At 39.2% G+C, this 27,286-nt stretch overlaps 1 protein-coding gene across 6 annotated transcripts in view; it reads left to right on the top strand.

Annotated features, from left to right (window-relative positions):
* Positions 1–27,286, top strand: part of SAMD12 (sterile alpha motif domain containing 12) — a 361,188-nt gene that overhangs the window by 199,013 nt on the left and 134,889 nt on the right. For 2 of the 6 annotated variants that reach the window (XM_015593031.2, XM_015593030.2), the window contains exons 4-5: positions 15,411–15,551; positions 18,793–19,094. In XM_015593031.2, coding sequence (XP_015448517.1) covers positions 15,411–15,551; positions 18,793–18,905 — 254 coding nt within the window. In that variant the 3' untranslated portion in view covers positions 18,906–19,094. Of the gene's footprint in view, positions 1–15,410; positions 15,552–15,717; positions 15,776–18,792; positions 19,095–21,965; positions 22,048–27,286 lie in introns of those variants that run through there. The other 4 variants (XM_025050119.1, XM_015593034.2, XM_015593033.2 and 1 more) reach the window with 3 other exon arrangements.

Genomic DNA, 27,286 nt, shown 5'->3' on the forward strand with positions numbered 1-27,286 from the left:
GTTTCTATCAGTTAGCCTGTGCTAACACTGGCGTCATTCTACATTGTACAGCTTAAGGTCTCAGAACCTATCAACGACATTAAATGAGGACCTACTGTAATTGCTTTTAGGCTGTTTACTGCTTGCCAGTCTTATACCTGCTGGTCATTTTTCAGTTCCCTGAAGACAGGAACACCGTTTCCATCTCTTTTACTGAATGTATCTGGAGCTGGAACAGTCCTCACTTGTTAATATTTCTACTAAAGAAATCTCTGATTCTAATAAAGTTAAACATTTAAAATTTTAAGGAAAAGCAGTCTCTGGGTATCAAGAGAAAGTCGAGGTAGCTTTGGAACTATTTTTTAAACATTACTTTGGCAGCGGGTCACTAGTTCGAATTAATTCGGGTGTGGCCGCCAGCGTGCTGGTGTCTGTGTCTTCCGCATGTGAACACTACACGTATTTGGCTGTCATGGCCGTGAGTAGAATGTCAAGGGGGAGAAGGAAGCTTGTCAATAGGCATCTCACAATCTCACATGCTTCTTGGTAATTAATTGTAAAAGATGTCTAATGCACGGTGGGTTGCTCACCTCATGACACTGATTAACTGAGAATCCCAAAACAATGCATACAAATGTTGACAAAAGCTAACATACCAACAGGTTTGGTCTACCTATCAAAAACAGAAAAGACCTTGAAGGTTGTTTATGATATCATAAATCTTTGCCTGTAGTCTGCATTATATCGGTACTCTAGACTCCTTTGTTTGAAAAATATGCTCTGAGGTACGAGGGAAGTAATTACTGAATCCTTCCAGGGACTAAAACCAAATCCCCAAAAAAATGTTTTAGGATTTTTTAAAATTAATTTTTGGAGGGGATTTGGTAACTCTATACAATAACATAAAAGAATTTAACCTTTAATTTACTGTTTTGAGGCTGCATATTTCTTAAAGGACAGAAAAAATAGTGCAGGGCCACATGAAAAGCATTTAATATGATTTCTTTCTGAATTTGTATTTCAGGTAGGAATTAACATTATTTTGTTTTCTCCTATTAACATCATCAGCACCTGAATATATATATCCAACCCAAAAACTAGATTGTCTTTTTACCCAAGAGTGTTTTTAAAAAATAATCAATATACAGTTCCCATCAGTAAGGTAAATTACGTACAGTAACTGCAAGGTAAACATCCATTAACCCTTAAGAGAGGGGGCCTTCAATTAACTGCTAATCATTCTAAATGTAACCAAGTCAGCAATGGCTGTGAAGAGTGGGCTGTGCTCTCGAGTAGAAGTGAGAGAAGACTTATTGGTCTTGGAAGGTTTTGTACACATTCTTGCCAGGAAATGAGGCAATGGGCTGGCTGACCTCAGAGTCCTTGTTAGTTCTGGTACTGGTGACTCGCAGTCACCTTTAGGACATCAGACGTTGGGCTGGGGGTGACTTAGGAAGATGGACTTGCAATGCGCGTGTAGGTTATGAAAAACAGAAGGCTGGTTCAGTCTAGTCTTCAACTACACTCAGTCTCGGCTAGCTGTTAATTTAGAATTGGCTTTACAGAATGGAATCACAGAACTTGAAGTCAATTCCTCAGGTTGGTTGAAACCCTGAAGGCGAAGCTGCCTGAATCACTTTCCCCTGCAAGCGGCAGGAATATGGAAGAAAGAGAGTTAAAAGTCAGATGTTGAAAGTGGCAACTTTGTGAGCCAAATATGACCCATATACATGATTTGTTTGGCTCTCAAAGTACGGAAAATATGGGCAAATTTTAAATAGGGAGATTTTGTAAGACTTCTGGATTTTCAGTTGTTCTTGACTTAAAAATAGAGTAGCAACACTTAACCTATATTCTAGCATAGCAAAAAAATAAGTATTGCTCATTTTAGCAGGGAAAAACTATCTACTCCACTGTGGTCCACCTAATCCCATCATCCCTTAGAGTGGTTTTCTTCACAGAGTGACATCATCCTGACGACATTTGAATTTGCAAAAACAAATTACTGTGGGTTCATGTCATTCTTACCCACATCATGATGGTCTTTCTTGAAATACGGACAAGTGGGACAGTACAGCAAGTCAACTGAGAATTACACATAAGGTTAAGTCTGTAAGTCAAGATTCTCTTGGGCGCAAGTATGCAAATGAGCTTAACTCCCTAACCTCCTCCCCCTAGGATTGACTTACATAAATGAGAAACCCAGGGTGTCTGACTACAAGCAAAGCTCTGCTCAAGAAATCAGATAATGTCGTCTTATCTTCCCCCCGCCACCCTCTCTGCATCTCTTCCCTCACCCCCATTTTCTCTTTCTGTCTCTCAGCTCTGCTCTCTCTCTTGTCTTAATTCTTGGTGGCAAAGACAGCCACTGACAGCAAGTCTAGGCTTATATTGTCCCTTGGGACATAATCTAAGACAGAAAGAGACCTTCTTTCTTGGAAACTATACCAATTCTAGTAAAAAAAAAAAAAAAAAAAATTGTATCTAAGACAGAAAGAGACCTTCTTCCTTGGAAACTATACCAATTCTAGTAGAAAAAAAAAAATTGTGTTTGCCCCATCTGGATCACGTATCCAGCACTAGTTTAATAAAAGCTGTATTTATCTGGTGCCTGCATTGAGTCCAGCCCTAGCTGGGTGCCTGGAAACAGGAACGAAGCCCTGCTTTTGTGAATCTTATATGACAGGAGATGGGAGGAAATCACAAAGTAAAAAATAAACATAATAAGCAAGGAAATATTACGGGATTTTTTTTTCCTTATTGAAAGGCTGACCAGGTGAGGAGAAACAGCTCCCAAAAGACAAAAAGGAGATTCTTTTCCCAGAAATGGGCAGAGCTGCAGTGTAGGCAAAAATGAGGTCTTCATAATATCAGTTCTACCAATGGGTGTGTTTTATGACTGTGAACATCATCCCTTGTATCTCCTATGTGCTGCTTTGGGGTGGGGAAGAAGAAAAGAAAAGTAAGGCTGGTTCACCTACAAGGCTGTCATCGTGAAATGGCACGGAAGACCCCGCATGACGCGCTCCCTGCCTCACGCCTCACGCTCAGTGTTATCAAGCTCCTTGGAGTTGCCTAATGTATCATTAGGTGTTCATAGCCCTGTCTTTGCCTGTACTGTTTGTGCTTTGCATGTCCTTCCCCGCCTTGACTTATTTTTTGTTCAAGAACCCCAGGTAAGATAGGTGCCTCTTTTATGAGCCCTCGAAGAACCTGTGCTTGTTCCTGTGGCAGGGAAATTATTCATCTTTCTCTTCCTAGTTCCTAGTATGGTGACATGTTCAGCCCTTGGTATAGATATAAATATTCTCTGTATGATGGAGTAGTGAGTCTGTTTAATGCCAGTTCTCAAAGACCCTTCAGTCCCCTGTCAGACTCCACTGAGTGAAGACCCTAGTGAAGGCCATCACAACCTTGTGCATCTTGAAGTATTGCTTGCCTTTACGTCATCAGAAATGGTGACCTTTCTCCGACTGTCAGCCTCTTACCTGCCTTAGTGGCACTCTGTACATGAGCATTGGCAGAAGTGGGCTTGAGAAGTGTGTAAGGCTGTTTGAAGAACTCACGGGAAGCAGTTTAGGGAGGTGGTTGAGAACATGTCCTCTGTGTAGATTTGTATCCCAGATCTGCAGCTTACTAAGTATATGATCTTTGGCTGTATATAGTAGCTCTTATGCTCTTAATCAATTGTAGTTAATAACAGTATCTTCAGAGAATTGTTGCAAATGATGTAATCCATGTAAAGCTCTTAGGACAGTGTTTAACACATAGTAACTGCTCAATAAATGTTTGCTATTATAATCTTTGCTTTGATGATGATGAACAGAAGGAAGAAGCATCCTTAGCCAAAGAGCTGTGTTACCCATATTACGTCATCTTAATGATTCCAGTTTGCAAAGGGCATGCGTATAGATTATGTCATTTGATCCTCGTAATCACCCTGTGAAATAATGTCATTTTCATCCCCATTATAGAGATGAAGAAATTAAATCTCGGGTGTGCTTTTATCTATACATTTTCGCTCCCAATTCCATGCTTTTGAGATTATATCTATCTCCTTATTTCTTTGGTCCAGAAATTCCAATGTTGGAATAATGATGAGATGAAGAAACACAGGTTCAGGCTATGGGACACTGGTTTTATGTTCAACACCTGTCATTCTGTTGCTTTGGTCCAGCAAGGAGTCGAGTGGAGTTGGAAACTTCTACTTGTTCTGTGATGCAGGCCTTTACCTGAGAGCAGGCTCAAAGCTAACCCAGTGCACAAGCGGCCATTTGTGGGGGGAACTCTACGGTGACCTCTATTCCTAGCAGAAAAGAGGCCCTGTAATTTATTTTTTAACATATTTAAAGAAAATTATATTTTAAAAAAGAACATTAACAAATATTACATACCCTGAAGCTAGCACATTGCAGTAGATCAAGGCCCCAGGACCCATTAAATTCTTACAATGAATGTTATCTAATGTCACTTAATCTCTTAACAAATACTGCTGGCAGAAGTCTTCATTTCTCTCCATATATGGCCAGCAATTACAGCTCTACTTGCAGAGGCCACAGCTCTGGGAAAATGATGCCAGAAAAGGGTGCACCTTCACTAAATGATGACATCTGATGGGAGCAGGGGAGCATCTCCTCCGTATCCAGCCAGCTCCCTTTTCACATGGAGGGATGTGGAGCCACTGTTACAAGACTTATTCCCACAACCTTGAGAAACACTAGGCAGATGTTGCCCAAGGTGGGCCACAGAAAAGATAACCCCATGACACAGGGTTGTCTGGTGAAATTTCGAATATCAGCTGCCATAATCTTGGATCTTGGACTGCTCTAGTACTAAGACGAGTGGGGAAATGAGCAGCAACCAGGAAAGTAACAGTTGGCATATAGCTGGTTATCAGTCAGTATTCAAACTTGTGTCGGAGCATGCTGCACTATTTCTTCCCATCTAATCTTAATTGCCTATTTGTCTTAATTTATCCCAAACAGGCCCTGCCTTTTTTTTTCTTTTTTTCTTTTCTTTTTTTTTTTTTTTTTTTTGCAACTTAATCTTTAATTGTATCCCTGGCTTAAAACTTTTTTTTTTTTTCTCACTTGGTCATGCAATTTTATTTATTTCTTTAATATTAATACAATATTATTGTCTCTGTTCCCTATGCTGTACTGTGTATCCCCATGACTGATTTATTTTATAACTGGAAATTCTCCTTCACCTACCCCCCCTTTTTAAAAATTTTCAATTACAGTTGACATTCAGTATTACTTTATATTAGTTTCAGTTGTAAAATATCGTGGTTAGAAATTTACATAACTATGAAGTGATCCCCCCCAGTTTGTCTAGGACTCACCTGGCACTATGCACAGTTATTACAATATTACTGACTATATTCCCGATGCTGTACTTTATATCCCCATGACTATTCTGTAACTACCAATTTGTACTTCTCAATCTCACCTTTTTACCCTGCCCTTCAACTCCCTCCAACTGGCAAACATCAGTTTATTCACTGTATCTGTGAGTCTATTTCTATTTTGTTTGTTTGTTTGTTTTTGTTATTTAGATTTCACATATAAGGGATATTATTTGGTATTTGCCTTTTTCTGTCTAACTTATTTCACTTTGCATAATACCCTCTATTTCCATCCATATTTTTGCACGTGGTAAGATTTCATTTCTTTTATGGCTGAGTATTCCATTACAGTACAATATTCCATTGTATATATGTACCACTTCTTTATCCAATAATCTGTTGATGGACACTTAAGGTGGCTTCCATATTTTGGCTATTGTAAATGATGCTGCAGTGAACATAGGAGTGCATAGATCTTTTCAAATGAGTGTTTTGGATTTCTCTGGAAAAATACCCAGAAGTGGAATTGCTCAGTCATGAGGTAGTTCTATTTTTAATCTTTTGAGGCACCTCCATATTGTTTTCCATAGAGGCTGCACCAATTTGCAATACCACCAACAGTGCACGAGGGTGCGCTTTTCTCCACATCCTCCCAAACACTCATTTGTCGATTTATGGATAATGGCCATTCTGACCTGTGTGAGGTGATATCTCATTATGGTTTTAATTTCCATTTCTCTGATGATTAGTGTTGTTGAGCATCATTTCATATGTCTGTTGGCCATCTGTATATCCTCTTTGGAAAATATCTATCTATTCAGGTCCTCTGCTCATTTTTTAATTGGATTGTCAGTTTTCTTGGTGTTGAGTTGCATGAGTTCTTTATAAATTTTTGACATTAACCCTTATTAGATGTATCATTGGTAAATGTCTTCTTTCGTTCAGTAGGTGGTCTTTTCATTCTTTTGATGGTTTCTTTTGCTGTTCAAAAACTCTTGTTTAGTGTAGTCTCATTTCTTTATTTTGTTCTTATGTTGTCTGAGAAGATATATCAGAAAAAAATATTACTAAAAGCAATGTCACAGAGTTTACTTCCTAAGATTTATTCTCAGATTTTATGGTTTCAGGTCTTACATTTAAGTCTTTAATTCATTTTGAATTTATTCTTGTATATGATGTAAAAATTTAGTCTAGTTTTATATTTTTGCCTGTGTCTGTTCAGTTTTCTCAACATCATTTATTAAATAGACTGTCTTTACTTCATTGTATATTCTTGCCTCCTTTTTCATAGATTAATTAACCATATTAGCTTGGTCAATTTTTGGACTCTCTCTTCTGTTCCATTGATCTGTTTGTCTGTTTTTATGCCTGTGCCATGCAGTTTTGATTACTGTAGTCTTGTAGTATAGTTTGATATCAGGTAGTGTGATGCCTCCAACTTTGCTATTCTTTCTCAAGATTGCTTTGGCTATTCAGGATCTTTTGTGGTTCCATATAAATGTTAGGATTATTTATTCTAGTTCTGTGAAAAAGTGCTATTAGTATTTTTGCATTAAATCTATAGATTGCTTTGGGTAGCATGGACATTTTAACAATGTTAATTCCTCCTATCCATGAGCACGATATATGCTTCCATTTATTTATATTTGCATCAGTTTCTTTCTTCAATGTCTTATAATTTTCTGAGTATAAGTCTTTTGCATCCTTGGTTAAATTTATTCCTAGGTATTTTATTGTTTTTGATGCAATTACAAATTGGATTGTTTTCTTAATTTCTCTTACTGATAATTCATTATTGGTGTATAAAAATGCAACCAATTTCTGAATATTAATTTTGTGTCCTGCTACTTTACTGGATTCATTTATCAGTTCTAATCATTTTCTGGTGGAATGTTTAGGGTTCTCTAATAAAAGCTTCATGTCATCTAATGACGGTTTTACTTCTTCCTTTCCAATTTGGATGGCTTTTATTTCTTTTTCTTGTTTGATTGCTGTAGCTAGGACTTTCAATACTATGTTTAATAAAATGAAGAAAGTGGACATCCTTGTCTTGTTCTTGATCTTAAGGAAACTGCTTTTAGCTTTTCACCTTTGAGTATGATGCTAGCTGTGGGTTTGTTACATATAGCCTTTATTATGTTGAAGCATGTTCCCTCTATTCCCATTTTGCTGAGAGTTTTTATCGTAAATAGATGCCAGATTTCGTCAAATGTTTTTTCTGCATCCATTGATATGATTATATAATTTTTATCTTTCATTTTGTTTATGTGGTGTATCACGTTAATTGATTTGTGGTTATTGAACCAACCTTGCATCCCAGGAATAAATCCCACTTGATCATGGTGTATGATCTTTTTTAATGTATTGCTGAATATGGTCTGCTGATATCTTGTTGAGGATTTTTGCATCTCTGTTCATAAGAGATATCAGCCTATATATATATATTTCATAATGGCTTTGGCTTTGGAATCGGGGTAATAGTGGCCTCATAAAATGAGGTTGGGAGCCTTTCATTATCTTGAATTTTTGGGAATAGTTTGTAAAGGATAGGAATGAATTCTTCTTTGAATGTTTGGGAAAATTCACGTGAAGCCATCCTGTTTAGGACTTTTGTTTGTTGGGAGTTATTTGATTACTGATTTTATTTCATTCATACTATTCAGTTGGTTCAGATTTTCTGTTTCTTCTTGACTCAGTCTTGGGAGATTGTATGTTTCTAGGAATGTATCCATTTCTTCCAGAGTGTCCATTTTCTTGGCATCTAATTGTTCATATCTTCTTGTAATACTTTGTACTTCTGTGATATCAGTTTTCACTTCTCTTTCATTTCTGATTTTATTTATTTGGGTCCTCTCTCTCTTTTTTTTCTTAATGAGTCTGGTTATAGGTTTATCAATTTTATTTATCTTTTTAAAGAACTAGCTCTTGGTTTCATTGATTATATATGTGTGTATGTATGTATGTATATGATTATGTATATGTGTGAATATGTGTATTTTAGACTATTTTGTTTATTTCCTCTCTGATCTTTATTATTTCCTTCCTTCTACTCACATCGAGTTTTGTTTGCTGTTCTTTTTCTAGTTTCTTTAAGTGTTAGGTTAGGTTGTTTATTTAAGATTTTTCTTGTTTCTTGAGATAGACCTATATTCCTATGAATTTCCCTCTAGGACTGCTTTCGCTGTGTTTCATAGATTTTTGAGTCATTGCATTTTCATTTTTATTTGTCTCAAAGTATCTTTTGATTTCTTCCTTGATCTCATTGTTAACCTACTCATGGTTTAGTAGGATGTTATTTAGCCTCCATGTGTTTTTGTATTTTTTATTTTTTTCATGTAATTGATTTCTAGTTCTATACTATTGTGGTTGGAAAAGATGCTCAATATGATATCAGTTCTTCTTAAATTTATTTAGACTTGTTTTGTGGCCTAACATGTGGTCTATTTTGGAATACGTTCCATGTGCCTTGAAAAGAATGTATATTCTGCGGCTTTGGAGTGAAATGCTCTAAAAATATCAATTAAATCCATCTGGTCTAATGTGTCATTTAAGGCCACTGTTTCTTTCTTGATTTTCTGTTTGGAAGCTCTATCCATTCATGTCAATGGGGTGTTAAAATCCTTTCTTATGAATATTTTACTGTCAGTCTCTCCCATTATATTAGCTCATATTTGCTTTAAGTATTTAAGTGCATAAATGTTTACAAGGGTTATATCGTCTTGTTGGATTGATTCCTTTATCATTATGAAATGTCCTTGTTACTTATAGCCTTTATTTAAAGTCATTTTGTCTGCTATAAGTATTGCTACTCCAGCTTTTTATTGTTGTTGTTTACATTTTATAAAATATCTCCTTCCATCTCTTTACCTTCAGTCTGTGTGGCTTTCGATCTGAAGTGAGTCTGTTATAGACAGCATATGTATAAGTATCATTGTTTAATCCATTTAGCTACCCTATGTCTTTTGTTTAAGCATCTCATCCATTTACATTTAAAGTGATTATTGATAGGTACATAGTTATTGCCATTTTATTATTCACATTTATGTTCTGTTTTTCCCTCTTGAAGTCTTTTAACATTTCCTGTAATACTGGTTTGGTGGTGATGAATTCCTTTAGCTTTTTCTTGTCTGGGAAGCTCTTATTTCTCCTTCAATTTAAATGATAGCCTTGCTGGGTAGAGTAATCTTGGTTGTAGGTCCTTGATTTTCATCACTTTGAATATTTTGTGCCAATCCCTTCTGTTCTGCAAAGTTTCTGTTGAGAAATAAGCAGATAGTCTTATAGGAGCTTCCTTTTAGGTAACTAACTGCCTTTCTCTTGCTACTTTTAAGATTCTTTCCTTGATTTTCACCTTTGGCGTTTGAGTCATGATGTAACTTGGTGTGGGCCACTTTGGGTTCATCTTGTTAGGGACTCTATGTGCTTTCTGAATTTGTATGTCTATTTCTTTCTCCAGCTTAGGGAAGTTTTCAATTATGATTTCTTCAGATAGGTTCTCAGTCCCTTGTTCTCTCTTCCTTCTTGTACCCCTATAATGCAAATATTGGAAAACTTGTTGTTGTCTCTTAAACTGTCCTCATTTTTAAAAATTCTTTTTTTCTTGTTCTGATTGGGTGTTTTCTGCTACCTTATCTTGCAAATTGCTGATTTAATCTTCTGCTTCATCAATCTGCTGTTGTTTCCTTTTAATGCATTCTTCAGTTATAGTCTTCATTTCTGACTAGTCCTCTTTTCTGGTTTCTATGTCTTTATATGCTTACTCTTTCTTTGCTGAAAGTCTAAGTTCTTTAAGCATTCTTATAATGAGTATTTTGAACTCTGTATCTGATAGATTATTTGCCTCCATTTCATTTAGTTCTTTTTCTTTAGTTTTTTCTTGATCTTCCATTTGGGACATGTTTTTTGCTTCTTCATTTTGGCTGCCTCTCTATGTTTATTTCTATGTATTAGGTAGATCTGCTACATCTCCCAGTCTTAGCATGGTAGGAGTCTTATGAGACCCAGTAGCACAGTCTCCCTGGTCACTTAAGCTAGGTACTCGAGGAGTGTCCCTTGTGTGAGTTGAGTGTGCCCTGCTGTTATACTTGAGCCTTGATTGTCAGTGGGTGAGATTGACTCTCCGGCTCACTGGCTATGCAGATTAGCCACAGCCACAGGGCATGAGCTGCCATGTGGGGGCTGGCCCCATGGAGAGGGATTTGCCGCAGCAGGCTCTGATGCCTGCCCAGAACACCCTTTAGATGTATCACTTATGGGGCTAATTGAGTGGTGCTCTGTTATGTTCTGAAGTCGACTGCCAGGTGTGTTGGTTCTGGGGCCCCTGGGGAAGGCCTTCCATGCAGGCCAAGGTCAGCCACTGCCTGTTACCACCCCGAGCTACCTCATAGGAGCTACAAAGCAATTTGCAAGTTGGTCGCTGCCTGTGCTGGACCTAGAGCCATGTAAGGGAGACCATGCGGGGAACCAAGGCCAGCCACCACCAGAACTAGGCCTGGAGAAGCTCAGCAAAAAGCCCAAGGCCACCTGCCGGCTGCCCATAAGGCTCAGCTGCTGAAAGATCCTTGGGCAGTAGGCGAATTGGGTGAGGTGGGGTCTCAGGAAGTCAACTAGGTGGAGCGAATGGTGTTCACCAGGTTGATGCAGATTCCGATTTGCCACCAATGCTGAGCCTAGGACCACTCAGCAAAAGGCTCAGGGCACACTGAGGCCAGCCGCCACCCGCCATCCACGTGGGGCCCGCAGACCTCTGAATGTTCTTCAAGAAAGACTGCAGCATGGGCCAACACTGGCCGCCTGCCATCCATTGTACGTGAGGCCCTTTTATTTAGCTGCTTCTCTAGGAAGGGTGGACTCCCAACTACTTGCAGTGGCACCAACACTTCTCTGTAGGGTCGGGGCTAAAGCCACACCCTTTGTCTCCCTCCAGCAGATCCTGATATTTCCAATTGTGCCTTAGGACATACGATCATTCCTTTTCAAAAGCTGTGACAGGGCTTCTGTGACAATCCTCTAAGCAGAAAATGGGGGGAACCTGAGCTAAAGACTAAAGACTGATTGATCCTGAAGGTCAATGACATGTGTCTAGAACTAAGCCTTCCCCCTATTACCTGAGTGGTTTTAAATAAGTCACTTTCCCTGAGCCTTACTTCTTTATGCTATGGAGAAGTGCTATACTCAGGTGAATCCCATGCTACACTCAGAAATCTCAGAGGTTCCTTCTAGCTTATAGTAGACTGAATAATGGCCACCCAAAGATAACAGTTCCTAACCCCCTGGATACTGTAAATGTTACCTTATAAGGAAAAGGGGTCTTCGCAGATGTCATCAAGTTAAGGATCCTCAGTTGAAGAGGTTATCCTGGATTATTTAAGTGGCCCCAAAATCAACTCACAAGTCTTCTTATAAGAGAGAGGCAGAGTGAGATTACACACATAGGAGAGAAGGTGATGTGAAGACAGAGGCAGAGAGTAGAATTATGTCACAAAAGCTGGAAGTTTCCAGAAGGGATTCTTCCCTGCAGCCTCCAGAGGAACTGTGACCCTGCTGACATCTTGATTTCAACCCAATGAAACCGATGTTGAACTCTGGCTTCCAGAACTGTATGGAATACATTTCTGTTGTTTTCAGTCCCCATGTTTGTAATTTGTTATGGCAACCATGGGAAATGAATACACTACTTTCTGAGTCAATTTTCTGTCGCCCGTACTTGCTACCCATCTGTTCAGCAAGGTTTGAAGTCTCACTTGGTGCCTGTTCAAAAACAGAATAAGACACTTGTCTTTCTTTATGCCTGCAGGAAGGCGAAGTACTCATTTGGTCTTAAGTTCTCTATTCCTTTCACTTGGCATGTGTTTTTGTGGTCACCAGCAACAAAATGTAGCCTCCTGCCTCTGCTACATACAGTTTCTCATTGGTGCCATCACTGGTGTCTTAACTGAGAGTCACTTTCCAACCACGTATCTTACATCAGAAAAGAAAGGGATTTAATGACCTTGAGATCATCGATATGTGAGTAAGGAACACAACATTTATTATAGCACCAAGCGTATTCATTCAATAAGTATTTCTTGAATATTACTATATGCTAGCACATAGGCGACCATAGAGTACACGTGACCATAGGGACCCTGACAGGAAAGATACTTATTCTTATGGAGCTGGACCCCGCACAATAAAGCTTTTATGTATGTACTCAAGCTTCAATTGCAGCAACACTCTAGTCTTCCAAGATTGGTAGCAGGGCATCAGATCCTCCCTTCTCCTGGGTGAACTTCCTCGCAGACTATTTCTTATTTCTCAAAATTCCTCCAGGATATGCCTGCGCTCACCTTACCCCTCTAGTCAACTCAGAGCTTTCGGATTTGGAGAGAGTTTTGAAGGAATGAAAGCACTATAGGGAAGAAATAAGAATATTCTGCTGGTCCGCCTTCCCACTACTTCTCCAGATCCCAAGTGCTCTCAGAAGAAAAAAATATCAGTAACACTATCATGACTTCCTCCCTCTGACATATCCTTGCTTGGAGTGGTGATCCAACTTCCTGTGTTGAAATGATGCCCCCAGCCATTGGTGGCTCAGGCTGAAAACCCGAGTCATTTCCATATCTGTTTTTCCTTTATACTCCACTTCTAGGCATCCTAAAGTCATTCGAAATCTATCCAGAATTCTACTACTACCTTCTACTGCTTCGCCTACACCCTTGTCCATGGCACCATCATTCCCTGTTTGGGCTGCCATTCAGTATGCTGATTCTTCTCATTGGCTTCTACATTCACCTCCCTATCCCTAATCAACTCTCACATAGTGACCAGGGATATTCTTTTACTACATTGAGATTATACCCTAGTCATCACTTGCTTGAAACTTCCTGCATTCAAAATAAAATTCAGAGTCTTTACCGAGGCCTAGGAGGCCCTGTATGATCTGGCTCCTGCCTTTTTTTGGACCTCATCTCCTGTCATTTTCTTATCTTTTCTACTCTGCCCTGATGACACTAGCTTTCCCGCCATTTCTCTAATTACCTCGGTACTTCTAGATGTTCCAGTGTCTCGTTTTCTGAGAGGCCTTTCCTAACCACCCAAACTCCAGTAGCTCCATTCTTCCAGTACGGGGTCCCTGTGTGCCCCCTGCATATCAGTTTATTTGTGTTTTATCTGCTTCTCAGACTAAATGGTGAACTCTGTGAAGACAGAAGACACTACTTGTCTTCATAGCCCCAGCACCCAGAATACTGTCAGGCATTTAATGGTGCTCAATAAACACTTGATAAAGAAAAGAGATGAAGAAATACAATCCAGGCGAAGGACTTTAAGCTTCTTTCAACTCCAAGAATCTACGAGTCTATGAATGGCCCAGCATTCTGGATCACCTGAATATTATTTTAAACCAGTTTAGAGTATCAAGAAATGTAGTTGGTGCTTTTTTGTTGAGGTCGAATTGATTTTTCCCTCCCTGTGTAGGCAGCTGACTGCAGAGCACAGTGAGTTAAGCTATATAGTAAGTGCTCAATAAATGTTTGTTGAATTAACAGTTGAGTTTTTATAAGCAACAAAAAGTGCCAATATAAATTGCAAAAAAAAAAAAAGGGATACGATTGATAATTGGCTACTTGTTGCTTTCTGATACCTGCATCAAAAGTAGCACCACAGTTATTTGGACATTTTTAATTGGTGGTCAGCAGGAGGGGCTGGGATAAGGGGTTAATGGGACATTTGCTCCTGAAAATAATAAGATTTTTCTGAACCACAGACTTAGGTGCCACTGTAGAAACCATCCAAGGAAGATAGTGAATCAGATCTTGTCCATAAGATGCTCAGTAACCCCACCTTCTAGCTCCACTGAGTGTCTTTTTTGTAGTAGATCATTTATTTTCTGAAGTGTATATACCGTTCTACCCAAAGACTTACCATGGATCACACGTATTTGGCTCTGTGTATTCTACATCAATCAAAAAGAAACGATCTGCAGGTGTGATGACGGGCATGTTGGGGGCGAGAGCATCGGGTGGTGCTGTGAGCATTTAACAATGATCATTCTCTTTCTTTCTTTCTTGCGCTGAACTCTCACAATGCAGGTATGCTTATTTCAGGGCAAGCACAGAGAGGAGAATTTGGGGATTTGGTGGAAACCACAGTAGCAAGGGAAGTTTTCAGACTTCCCAGGGAAAGGAAGGGGCTGAAAGGAAACCGTGCCAGGCCGCCCAGGGCTCAGGGTGTCTGCACGCTTCAAGCACTCACACCCTCAGGCTCCTTGTTTTGCAGTCTTTAGATGTCCTTGCTCACCTGTTCCTTTCACCCTCATCCCTGCTGGAACCCCTGCTGCAGGCCAGTGATTGGGATGAAAGCATAGCCCCATCGGCTGGAAATGAAACTCCAGCCCAGCACCGACGGTGCAGCAGGGGAGTTGGATGCTGCAGATTAAAACTGGAACTTTAAATAAATATTCACAGAAACATGATTGTAACCTGGGTTAAACATTGTTGGAGTTTCTGTATAACCAGTTAGAGCAGCGGTCCCCAGCCTTTTTGGCCACAGGGACCAGTGCTCCGATGAGAATCCAATGCCTGCTGATCTGAGGTGGAGCAGCTGCAAATACAGGTGAAGCTTCACTCACTCGCCCACCGCTCATCTGCTGTGCGGCCCAGTTCCTAACAGGTCATGGACCGGTACCAGGGTTGGAGACCCCTGAGTTAGAGCATCCAGGTCTTCAGCTGGGTTGTCAGTGACATGGGCTCCTGTGGGATAGCCTCAGAACCTATCCTACGACGAAGAGCATTGTTTCTATGGAAACGTTCAATCTGTTACCCGAATACCCTGGTTAAAATGTTGCTGTTTTATTTAACTCAATTGCAGGTCAGTTGGGGATTGCCAATATTAGATAAAAATTGGGGTTCTTTTTAAATTTGCCAATTTTTTTTTTATCCAGATCATCCATTCCTGTCAGCCAGAATAACGGGAGACCTGTATTCTAAAGGGTTTGTGTTTAAATCGAAACTTCTGTTATAGCAGAATTAGCCAAGGCTAAGATGGAAATCCTGCTCCAGCCCTTGTTCACTTGCTTTTCTTTTTATTTCTTGACACCCTGCAGGGCGAGCCCTGCTGAGACTTACCGACAAAAAGCTTGAGCGAATGGGGATTGCCCAGGAGAACCTCCGGCAGCACATCTTACAACAGGTGCTCCAGCTGAAGGTGCGGGAAGAAGTCAGAAACCTACAGTTACTCACACAAGGTACCCCGCCGCGTCCTAGTGGGTGGACGGAAGGGGAGGCTGGAGGGAAGAAACTTACCGCCAGTGGAAAGTGGAGCCAGGGAGAAATTGTATGCAGCATTTCCTTCATTTAAAATGTCTATAGACTTAAAGGCCACTTCCTTCCTAAAACTTCTCTTTTTCACAGCTCACTATGGGGAAGGATGCAAAAATACATAATGGATGGGCACACAGAATTATCTGAGGTAATTTCAAGGTCATCACATACAGCTATATAGGTTGTGTATTGCACAATCCCAGAGAGTACCAGTCACAAAGATCAGAATACAGTTGTACCCCATACAGTTATACAGTGTACAGTCTGCACAACTGTTCCGTGCAGCCCATGCCAACTTAGTCTGACTACCAGTTTGGGGGAGGCCTTGGAATTTGAATGATTCTATAGTCATATGACCAGGGATTATAAGTGGGATTTTTGTTATGTTTTACTTTGCTTGTCTCTGACTAATGGGAGAAAACCATTTTATAGGTATATGGATATGTACACACACACACGTACACACATACACATTTCAGAGTTTGTGAGAACCCTATTTAGAATCTTGGAAATAAAACCATTTTAAAAAATGGACGATAGGGAATTTAAGGCTGGAATATTAAGACCATATAATTCTAAACAAGAATCGTTAATAACTTCAATATGTTGAGAGCCCTTAAGAGTCTTTTAACTGAAAGTGACAGCATAAAGCTGGAATTTGAAGCAAACCTTAATTTGCACTATCTGGAACTTGTATGTCTACATAAGATTTGGTTGCTATCAACTTCCATTGGCTATAACCCTTTATTTATTTTATTTTAATGCTCATTGTATGTGTTAAATGAAAGGTGGATAAAATATGTAATTTTGAGAGCCTAGAGTATCTTTCAATCTAAAGTATTGTAATTGCATGCATACTGATATTGGGGAATCTGTGTCAGCCAAGTTTCATGTTATTGCATTTAGATTAACTCAGTAATAGTCCATTTGCCTAGAGGTAGTAATGTACTGCCTGAGAGATGACTGCTCCAGAAGGATACATATAGGCTTCAAGTATGAAAATAGAATTGTTTATTTGTTATGCATTATTTGCACTTGTCTCCAGAGACTTCCAACGGTAAATTTATAGGTATGGGTACACTGAGGGATTTGAATTTGAATTTGACATATTGATATATGTTAAGTTTCCTTTAAGAAGTAAATAGAGAGTCAAAGATTTATCACAGGAAAGTCTAACACAGTGCTATTTATAAAACTGAAAAATTAGAAACAACCTAGAGGTCCAGCAATGTGGAAAGAATCTAATGGTTCCGCTTAAATTCATAAGATCCAGTATAAAGCAGTAATTAACATTACTTCTTCAAAGAATGTATAACAACATGAGAAACTACTCAGGAAGTGATAGGAAGTATGGGGGAAAGGCCATGTATAAAGTTTTATTTATAATATGAACCTAATTTTATAAAAAATCATATATGTACATAGAAAAAGGACTGCAAATGAATATGCCAATATTTTGATAATGGTTCTTTCTGGGTGATAGGATTGTGGGCGATTTTATTTTTTTCTTTATATTTTTCTATATTTTCCAAGTTTCCTAGTATAAATCCATATTACGGTTATAACCAAAAAATACACGCACATTTTTTAAGGTTCAATCACAAGCGTCATTGTGCCAGGTTTTCGTTAGTGTCTGAGGTTCCCTCCGCTCTTTTGTTTTCCTCCTGTGATGATGTGTAAAAAACGAGACCTAAATTTAACACGTGTGCCTTAGACTCTTTTTTATCTCTACCACTGTCAGCCTGCAGTGTGTTTGCTTTGCAAAATAATTTTCTCCAGCTTTCATTGCCCTAGATGCATAATATATAAGATTTTTCCTGAGATAGTTCTCAAGTCTATTAAGCTAAATATATGTTTGTGTTCTGGAAGGTAATGCTAAGTTCAGCCTTTTCAATTCAGTTGTTGTCACTTTCTTTAGCTTTGAAAACCTGTGCATCTTGAATTCTTTCATTCCATTCCCTTTTGAAGAGGTCATGTTCTCTCGCACTTGGATATTTTGTCTGCACTCACATTACCTTTTTTTTTTATTGCTTGCCCTTTACATGTTAATATTCAAATTCATTTTATGTCAGACAGCATTTAGAAAATCCATGCCCTTATTGAAAAGATGGTTTCATTGTAAAACATAAAACAAAAAAAATTGGTACGTTTTTCTTTTTTTTTTTTGACTGATAATAGAAATTCTAAAGACAACTAGTGTTGCCTTAAAATATTTAGGTCTAGCTTTGCTATAATAAGAATTGAAGGGTGGAAGCTAGACTTTTGGTGGTGAGCATGCTATATTCTATACACAGATATTGAATTATAATGTATACTGGAAACTTACATAATGTTATAAACCAATGTTACCTCGATTAAAAAGAAAAAAATCACTCATTAGCAGTCATTCTTCATTTCCTCCCAACACCCCCAACCACCAGCCCTTGGAGACTTCTCATCTACTTTCTGTCTGTTCGCCTGTTCTGGACTCTTTCTATAAATAGAATCCTCCAACATGTGGTCTTTTGAGATTGGCTACTTGTGCTTAGGGTAATGTTTTCCCAGTTTACCCATGTAGTAAGCGTGTGTCAGCGTTTCATTTCTCTTTATTGCCAAACAATATTCCATTATAGGATTATAACATTTTATTTATCCACGCATTAGTTGATGGATATTTGGATTGTTTCTGAATCTTGGCTCTTATCAGTAAGGCCATTTTCAACATTTGCGTGTGAGTTCTTATGTGGATCTGTTTATTTTTCTTGAGTAAATACCTAGGAGTGGAATTGCTGAGTCATATGATAACTCCATCAGTAACCATTCGAGGAGGTACCAGACTGTATTCCAAAGCAGCTGTACCATTTTACGTTCCAGTAAGCAATGCATGAGGGTTCCAGTTTCTCCACCCCTTCGCCAACATTTGTTATTGTCTTTTTTATTATAACCATTCTAATATGTATGAGGTGGTATATCACTCTGCTTTTGATTTGCATTTCTCTGATGACTAATGAGGTTGAGCACATTTTCATTGTGGTTATTGACCACTTGTTTATGTTCTTTGTGGGGAAAAAATGTATTCATATCCTTAGCTTATTTTTCATTTGGGTTATTTGTTTTTTCCAAGCTTTATTGTTGACTCACCATGTTTCACCATGCTTGATTACCCACTTTATTTATAATATCTAGAGCTAAATATTCGGCCACCATTTCCAAAGAGGAACCCTCAAAATATGAAGTCTCGCCACCACTGGGAGCATTCAGAAGAACCTGCCACAAATTTAGAAATCAGCTCCAAATGAAACAAATGAATGGACTCTAAAGATTTTCTCACAAGTGAACAGCATTCTTTTGGATGTAGACATGAAGCACATACACACATCAAATCAGTTGCATCCGTTTGTAATCAGATCTCCAAATCAGACGTGCCCATCTGAAAGCTCATTCTTCCATGTTTCTAGTGGAAATGAAATAACAGACAATTAAGCCTACTTTCCCAGCTTTTGACTGCTGTTTTAAAACTTCTTCTATGCTTTTGATTTTGCACCAGTCATTTTCACCCATTTGGTCAGGAGCCCGAGGACAATAATAGGACCAAGACAGTGATAAATGGACTCGGGGAGCTGGTCCTAGCCACTGCGAGTTATGCGAACACAAGTAAAATTAAATATTTGCCCTCCTTTTACTTGCTCTCCTCCTTCTGGGTGCCGACCAAAAGACAAGAACTGTAAGGCTTTTTAAAAATGTGTATGGTGGATGCATAGTAAATATATTAGTTTATAGGCACCATCAATGAAACATGACAGAAATTGCTCATCTTGAAACAGCTCATCATCTGAAGCCAGAGATGTCCTTCAGGTGAAATCCTGGCCTTTGATTTCCCTGCTTTTATTCACATTGGCCCTGTAACTACATGACATTTGCAAGCAACATAATCAATGTTGCTTTAATGCCATTTCCTTTGGTGCTTTTGAAGTGGTTCCTTCTGCCACACGGTCTTTTGGTCTTCTATGTCCCGTCCGAGGCACAGTAAGGATGTTGATCTGGTGGGCTGGCTTGCTTGCGCGTTCTTGTAGGAAACTCCACCTCGTCATGGCACCTCCAGTTGGCTCCTAGGAAATTCATTGCAGAGCTAGAAGCGTCATTATTATACTTTACTTTTGCTCGATTCACGAGAGATGGAGAGAAAGTTGCCTTATTTAACATAGAGCAGTGGTGCAAACTATTTTGAGATCCTTCAAATTAATCTATAACCAAGCAGATGAAGGGCATCCTTAGCATTTTATTAATGCTAATGACAACTTTCTAGGAAGAAAAACACCCCAGGGATACTAAAAGCTTTTCTCATAGCTAATGAGTATTAAGTGTTTCCTGTATACAAAGCACTGCACTTATTGTCACACCAACTTATGACATTTACCCTACCAAAATCGGTACTGTTGTTAGCCCCAATTTACATATGGGGAAACTGAGAATGGAGAATTTAAGTAATAGACAAAAAGTCAGACGTCTAGTAAAAAGCATAATACAGGTCTGTCTGACTCCCCAGCAAACTTTTCATTGTACTTTACCACCTCTGATTTGTCAAGTGGGGGTAATAATTCCTATTTCATGGCGTTGCTAAGATGATTAAATGAGGTTTTATGTGGAAGCCATACATCAGTTCATGGCATAGTCTGTGAAAGTGGGTTGGCAGACTCTTTCTGTAAAGCAGCAGATAGTAAGTATTTTAGTCTTCGTGGGTCATCCTGTGCGAAAGCAACCACAAACAATCCTAAATGAATTGGACGTAGCAATGTTCTAATAAAACTTTATTTATGAACACAATCGCTGGGCATAGTTGTGGACCCCTACTTTGCAAGGTTAAAAATGTAAGGTGTTAATGTCATTTTTATCAAGATTATTGTTTTTATTTTTAGTGTCTTTCCTTTTAAGCTATACATGTTTTCCCCAAACCCAGGGACACTATCATATGGAGCCATTCCGGCTCCTTTTCCACGCCTTTCTTGGCTACAAATAACATGGATAGTATAAAAATATAACAGCAACTGTGAGGTTTGGGTAGATTCATGCTGTAGAAAGCTGTGTTCCCACTGGAGGATAAAGCAGATGAAGGTAGTAAATACCTCCATCTTCAACTGCCTTTTTAATTAGTGCCTACAAAGTGGAAAAAAGAAAGGAAAAAAAAAAGAGCATGATTGTTTACCAAGGCCCGTTATAGCTCATTAAACATCAGAGTTTCCCAAAAGACTTTTTCCACATTGTCCAAATACATGTGTCAAATTTTAATTGCGATTGCATGACCAGATGGACTTTTCCCAAAGCTCCATCTTTTGGAACAACACAAATTAGAAACACTACTTTCCAATCCAAGAGGACTTCAGAACCATGTGTACAGACTGAGTATTTTAGTCCGGTCCCCCCACAGTGATATTTCAGCAACTGAAGTAGTCCATCTGAATTGAAACGGGCCATCTGGTCCACCACTAACTTAAAAAGGGAAGTCTTTATGGAACCCAGCAACAGACTCTGAGAAATTCCCCAGTCTCATTTTACACATTTGGGCACCGAGACCCAAAGAGGATTAGAGGATAGTCCACGGTTACACACTAAGTTAGTGGCGTAGCTGAGACTGGATCCCAGTTCTAATTTCCAGATGAGTATTCTTTTTTTCATTATTTTTAATTAAGGTATAATTTCCATACAGTAAAATTCACCGTTTGTGGTATACAGTTCTGCAGGTTTTGACAAATGCACACAGCTGTGTAAACACCGCCACAGTCAAGACGTAAAATTAAAGTTCCATCACATGAAAAAATACTTTCCCCTGGCTTCCCTTTCTTGTTAACTCTTCTCATTACCTCCCGTCTCCGGGACCACTGATATCTTTTCTGTCCCTTTAGTTTTGCTTTTTCCAGAATGTCATATAAATGGAATTGTGGAGTCTGTCTGCTTTCGCTTGCTACAATACACTGAGACTTATCAATACCGTGGTGTGTATCACTAGTTCATTTGTTTCTGTTGCTTAGTATTCTACTGGATGGATATACCACAGTTTGTTTACCTATCCTCCCGTTGAGAGACATCTGGGTTGTTTATAATTTGGGCAAATATTACCAAAGCTACTATAATAAGCATTCACACGCAGGTTTATTCTTTTTAATAAACAGCAGTTTTTATTTTGCTGGATAAGTACCTAGGAGTGGGATTGCTGGGTAGTAGCATAAATATGTGTTCAGCTTTATATGTCACTGCCTGGCCAATATTCTTAAGATAATAAAAGTGAAATAACAGTATGAGAGACTGGCATTAATACACATGGAAATATTGAAAAATTTCTGAAAATTACTGTATCTTCACAGAAGTCCCACCTAGTGCTTCCTGGAGCCACCACCATTTAAGAGGCCCCTGCTTTCCTGAGAGTTTCTAGTGAATTGTCTCAAAGTAAGTTTAAATCAAACATGTTTACACTTTACTCATTAATTGAACAACAACAACAAAAATTATCGTCTGTGTACAGACAACAGGACATGGCTTTCCCCAAATGTCATTGAGAAATGCTTCCTTTGTCTCTCTTCTAAGGAAGAAAATCTGATAATACTTTCAGTTCCTGGGGAAGAAAATAGGAGCCAACCAGATTCCTTTCTATGAATACGTGAAAGGAATTTGAGAAATGGTCTTTTCTAGTATCTCTCAAATTACACCGTTTGAATTTCCACACGCCTTCATGTCTTGTTGAGTAGTGTCACTGGTGTTACAGATCTGGTGTCCACACATCAGTTCTCTATGCCTGGCTCTTGTGCCTTATCATTGGGTTCCATTGAGCTTGTCCGCCTTGGTTCTCACCTGTCTTCATGAGCATGAAAACAACTCTCTTGGCTCCCCTCTTCTCTTCCTAATGTCTCCTTCTGAGGCTGGAGGCAAGCTGCCTTTCCTTACCCCTCCCCAAATGTTCATGCCCGCAGGGATGGGTCCTCTTTGCTCTTCTCATTTTGCATGCTTTCTGGGAAATCTCATCTACTCTCATTGTTTTGACCATCCCCTGCTTCATAGTGGCTCTCAAACACATCTTAGACCACTCCAAAGTTGCAGATCTTCATTTTAATCTCCTTAAAAGATATGAACCCTTAAATATTCCACTGATGTCTCAAAAATATACAAAATGTGCCCTGTTGTCTTTCTCACCATCTCCCCAGCCTGTCTTTCCCCCGTATTTCTTCTCAAGGTTAATAACGCCATTACTCAACTTCATTACCTGATACAGACACTCATAGTCACCTGTAATTGCTCTTTTCCCTTCACCAGTACATAATCAGTGACCAAATCCTCTAAATTTTGCTTGTCAAATGGGCTTCCAGTTTTTTTCTTCTCTCATCACCATCCTTGCCACTGTGTCAGTTCATCTCTCTTTAGCTCCTTCATAGGCCATTAGAATAACCTACTGATTATTATTTGATCTATAGTCTCTGCCCTGACCCGTTTGTTCTCCTTTAATTAACTTTCTACTTCTGTTGCCAGAGTTAATTTAAATATATTTTGGACCACATTATCTTCCTCCTTAAAACATTAGATGTCTCCCGATTGCCCACAGAATAAAATCCAAATTCTTTAGCATCCAAAAGAAAGCCATTCCGGGCATTTTATAGATGTATTAACTTTGAGCAAGGCACTTATCAGAGATTAAGATTCCTCAGTTGTAAAAACGGGGATAGGCTCTATTTCACGGAGTTGTTATGAATGTGGTAGAATAAAACTCATGAAAGGCCTTAGCCTTGATTAGGTAGCGCCTCTTCAGAGAAGCTTTACTTCCTCTCTCAGGCAAAACCAGTCATTCCCTCTTCTATATTCTAGCACTTTATTCAGACTAATAATGTATTTATTTATTACACAGTATCCTTTTGTTCTTCCACCATTGAGCACAAGGCTTTATGATGGGTAGTAAGAATAAAAAAGAGTACCCAATCTTAGCAACGAGGATAGGATGTGTATCTCATTATAGAGACGCACTGATGTATAGTGCTTAGCACAGAACTGGAACTTAGCCTCATTTGGGAACAGGTAGGATAAGGGAAGACTTGTCAAAGGTATAACACATGAACTAGATCTTAAAGAATAAAAGTTTGGGCAGATGAGTAAGGGCTGGCATGAAGCAAAAGGAGAGTTCTGCAAAAGCATGGTGGCACACTCACTGTCTTTCCATCTCCCCTGTAAATCATAGAAAACCTCAGTTGTCTTCTGATTTTTCTGTCCTTTACATCCTAGCACAGTACTCAACAGAGAGTAGATCCTCAGTTTTTTCTGATTTTAATTTAATTGTTGCCCTTTTCTCTTATTTGCTAACTCTATTTCATTTTTAACTTAATCTTAAAGCAGTGAATGCAATGTCAATGTTTATGGATTCTTAATTAATAAATAAGAGTAGCTACAAAACCACTTTGGATAATCTTTCTCTATGAGCAACATGGCCCAGAACCTCTTTTATTCCCTTGTGATCTTTTTGTATTGGCTTGACCGATACAAACACACACACACCCCCGCACACACGCACACACATACATACCTTTGGCAAGAGCTCTTAAATGTATAACATACCCACCCACCTTGAGTCGTTTTGCCTAATATTTTCAATTCTTAAGTGGTCTCCTGAGTGACACTATCAAGTGACTGTAAAATGAATCTTTTCTCCTAAAACTCAGTTAAGTGCCCAGGGGCTAATGGTGAATGAGGATGCTAGATCAGTAATCTTTTAGAATCTTGTGCAGATTGTTCTTCTGTGATTGGGGTCTCTCATTACCACTGTTCTGTTCAGTGCTCTTCGGTTTTGACCTGCCAACCACGTTTCTTCCCAGTTGTCTCCAAGACAGTATTTCTTTAAACTGCTGTCTTGTTGAGCACCCCCGCACCCCTTTGCCCCACCGCCCAACACATTTCAAAAATCTTTACACTCTCTTATACAATTTTGTAACCATGAATATTCCTAACTTTATCAAGTGTTTGAGCCTTTAGAGAAATTTTCTGTGGTCTGAGATTTATATTTAGAGGCCAAAGCACAGGCTTCTTTGGGAGACTGTTAAGCTCACATGTCAGTTTATCAATAGAAGCTAGCATTATGACACAGGCTTCCTGGCTAGCTTGTGACACAGGCATCCTGGCTAGCTAGCATCCATTCGTATTTCATTTACATTCTGGGGGTCCATTATGGCCAGCTCATTCAAGAAGATGTTTTGTTTGAAATGAGGCTTGAAATGGACCCCTGCCTCTAGTCCGTTGCATTCTTCACGGTAGAAGAATACCTGCCTGTTTTGAGTGCCCCCAATGGCCCCTCCAAGCAGCATGTAGAAGAAGCACCACACATTATTTTTCTGATTTGGACATGTTATGCCAGGAATTATCCTTGTCATTACATCTGTACAGCTCCGTGTTTAATGGCATCTTTTACATGGTGAAGGGTAACCTTTTGGGAACCCCAAAGATTCCAGATGCTTCATGTGTACCTCTACAGAAATCACCAACCTCAGCAGTCTTTACCATTGACCTATCTGCATTTAAATGTCATAGGTGAAGTAAACAATATATTTAATGTTTATTGTTTGTACAAGTCTCACCTTGACCTTATGGTTTGACTGTGGATTTGAAGGATCATGAATGACAGATACTGTAAGATGACATGTGGGCTTTCCACTACCGACATTGGTTGATTTCTTCAGTCTATGGTGTTCAAATCTCCTGTGATCTTTTTAGAAAGGCAATTGCAATAGAAAATGGACTGTAGACTAGATGAGAGAAAATCAGAATCATTTTCAGGGGTATACTGAGCCGGTTTGGCTTTTCTGAGAAGACAGAAAAATATGTCATCTATGTGCTTTAGAATATCTGTTTCTAGTACTGTGTATTATCTTCATTCTCTGTGGCCTTTGTCTTTGGAGGCCCAGTTCTCAGTGCCTGGAGTAAAGCACTGCACAGTGCAGGTTCTCCTGTATCCAGGAAGCACCACACACGTAGACTGCTCTGTGCACGTCCTAGTCTTGTGCCCTTGCCAGGAATTAACATCGTCTGTTCTTCTCTGAAATAACCCCTTCATGCCTAGTACCGAGCTTTTTTTTTTTTTTTAATCTGTGTGTAATAGTAATTACACAGTCATTCATTCAGTAATTCATCGAAAATACATTATCGAGATCCTACCATGTACCCAGCACTATAGCCTATGTGTTAGGGATAAACATGACAATCCATGCCCTTGAAGTCAAATGAATAAGACGTGAGGAATGACAGAGATAAACATAGAATTCTAAGATCGTGTAGGAATGGCATCCAATCCAGAAGGAATGTGTCAGGAAAGGTTTAAAGAGTAAGTGATCACTGAATCAAGCCAGGTGTTATAATTAACAGTGTGTGTTTATTTTCTCTTCAGTCATCAAATATAAAATTGCCAAGACAGTAAGAACCTTAGATAGGTAAACCATGTCATAAAAGTATGTTCACTAAAAACCGTGTATTCACTGAGTTTCTGCTGTATGTCAAGCCTTTCCTGGGTGTTGGTAAAATTCAGAAAGCAGGATGGACATAGTTCTCAGATACGTGGAATTTACATTTTAATGGGGAAGAGACTCATCAAACAAAGAATCATAGTAACATGATGAATGATACAGAGAGAGAGGATGTTAATTATCCTTTGGGGAGTGAGTAAGCAGTGGGGCTTCCCTGACTGGGAGAGATCAGGAAGATCTCCCTCAGGAAGCTAAGATCTAAAAGAGGAAGAGGTATTAACTAGGGCAGGTAGGGCTTGGGGACTATAGAAAGAAAAATGCCCCAGTTAGAGGAAGAGCCTGGTCTGAGGCCAAGATAGAAGAGGAGGCTTGGTGCCTTCCAGGGATATAAAGAAGGCTAGCAGAGAGGGCCATGGGAGAACGAGAAGGGAGGGGAGAAGATAGAAACACAGGCTGGAAAGGGAAGAGAGGGGCCCAGGGTAAAGTGAATGCTTTGTTTGCCTGCTCTTTTTAAGGAATTTAAAGTTCCTTAAAGACTATGGGAAGCCACTGAAAGGTTTTGAACCAAAGACTTTGCTAATCAGATTTGTATAATAAAAGATAAGAAGATGCACTGGAGAAGGATAAGACAGACAGACTTCTAGTTAGGAAGCTGTTGCATTAATCTACAGCAGGGAAGGATGACAACCTGAGTGAGGGTAGTGGCAAGTGGGGATGGAGAGGAGTCAACTCATGAGACTAGGCAACCTGTAGTGATGGATGAAGGAACAATAAATATTAAGATCTCTCTTAGCAGCTTGCTTATCGCACATAGTTATCATTCTCCATCCTTCATTTTCCATTATTTGGGGCTGCTAAGAATGAGAGGTATATGGTTTTTCTGAGCTGCTTCCTCCATACCTGAGATATTAGGGCACCAAGAAATCAAATTTGTTTACCTCCCAACTTGACATCCTAATGAAGCAGAAGTGCCAGCTTAGCATTTCCCGATGCCCCCAAACATTCTGAGTAATCTTCATCTTGTTAGATCAATGACATGACATTTCGCTAGTTGCCATTTTAATTGATGTAATTGAAATTGATTCGGCATAAATGAGTGCACAGAAAATTATTAACAGTGACCTCAAAGGTTTCAAGTGTCTGCTGTGTAAGAGGTGATTTGGCTTAGATTTACACATCTGAAGGCTCACTCTTTC

Source organism: Pteropus alecto, unplaced genomic scaffold, assembly GCF_000325575.1.
Source record: "Pteropus alecto unplaced genomic scaffold, ASM32557v1 scaffold164, whole genome shotgun sequence".
Classification (NCBI taxonomy): Eukaryota; Metazoa; Chordata; class Mammalia; order Chiroptera; family Pteropodidae; genus Pteropus; species Pteropus alecto.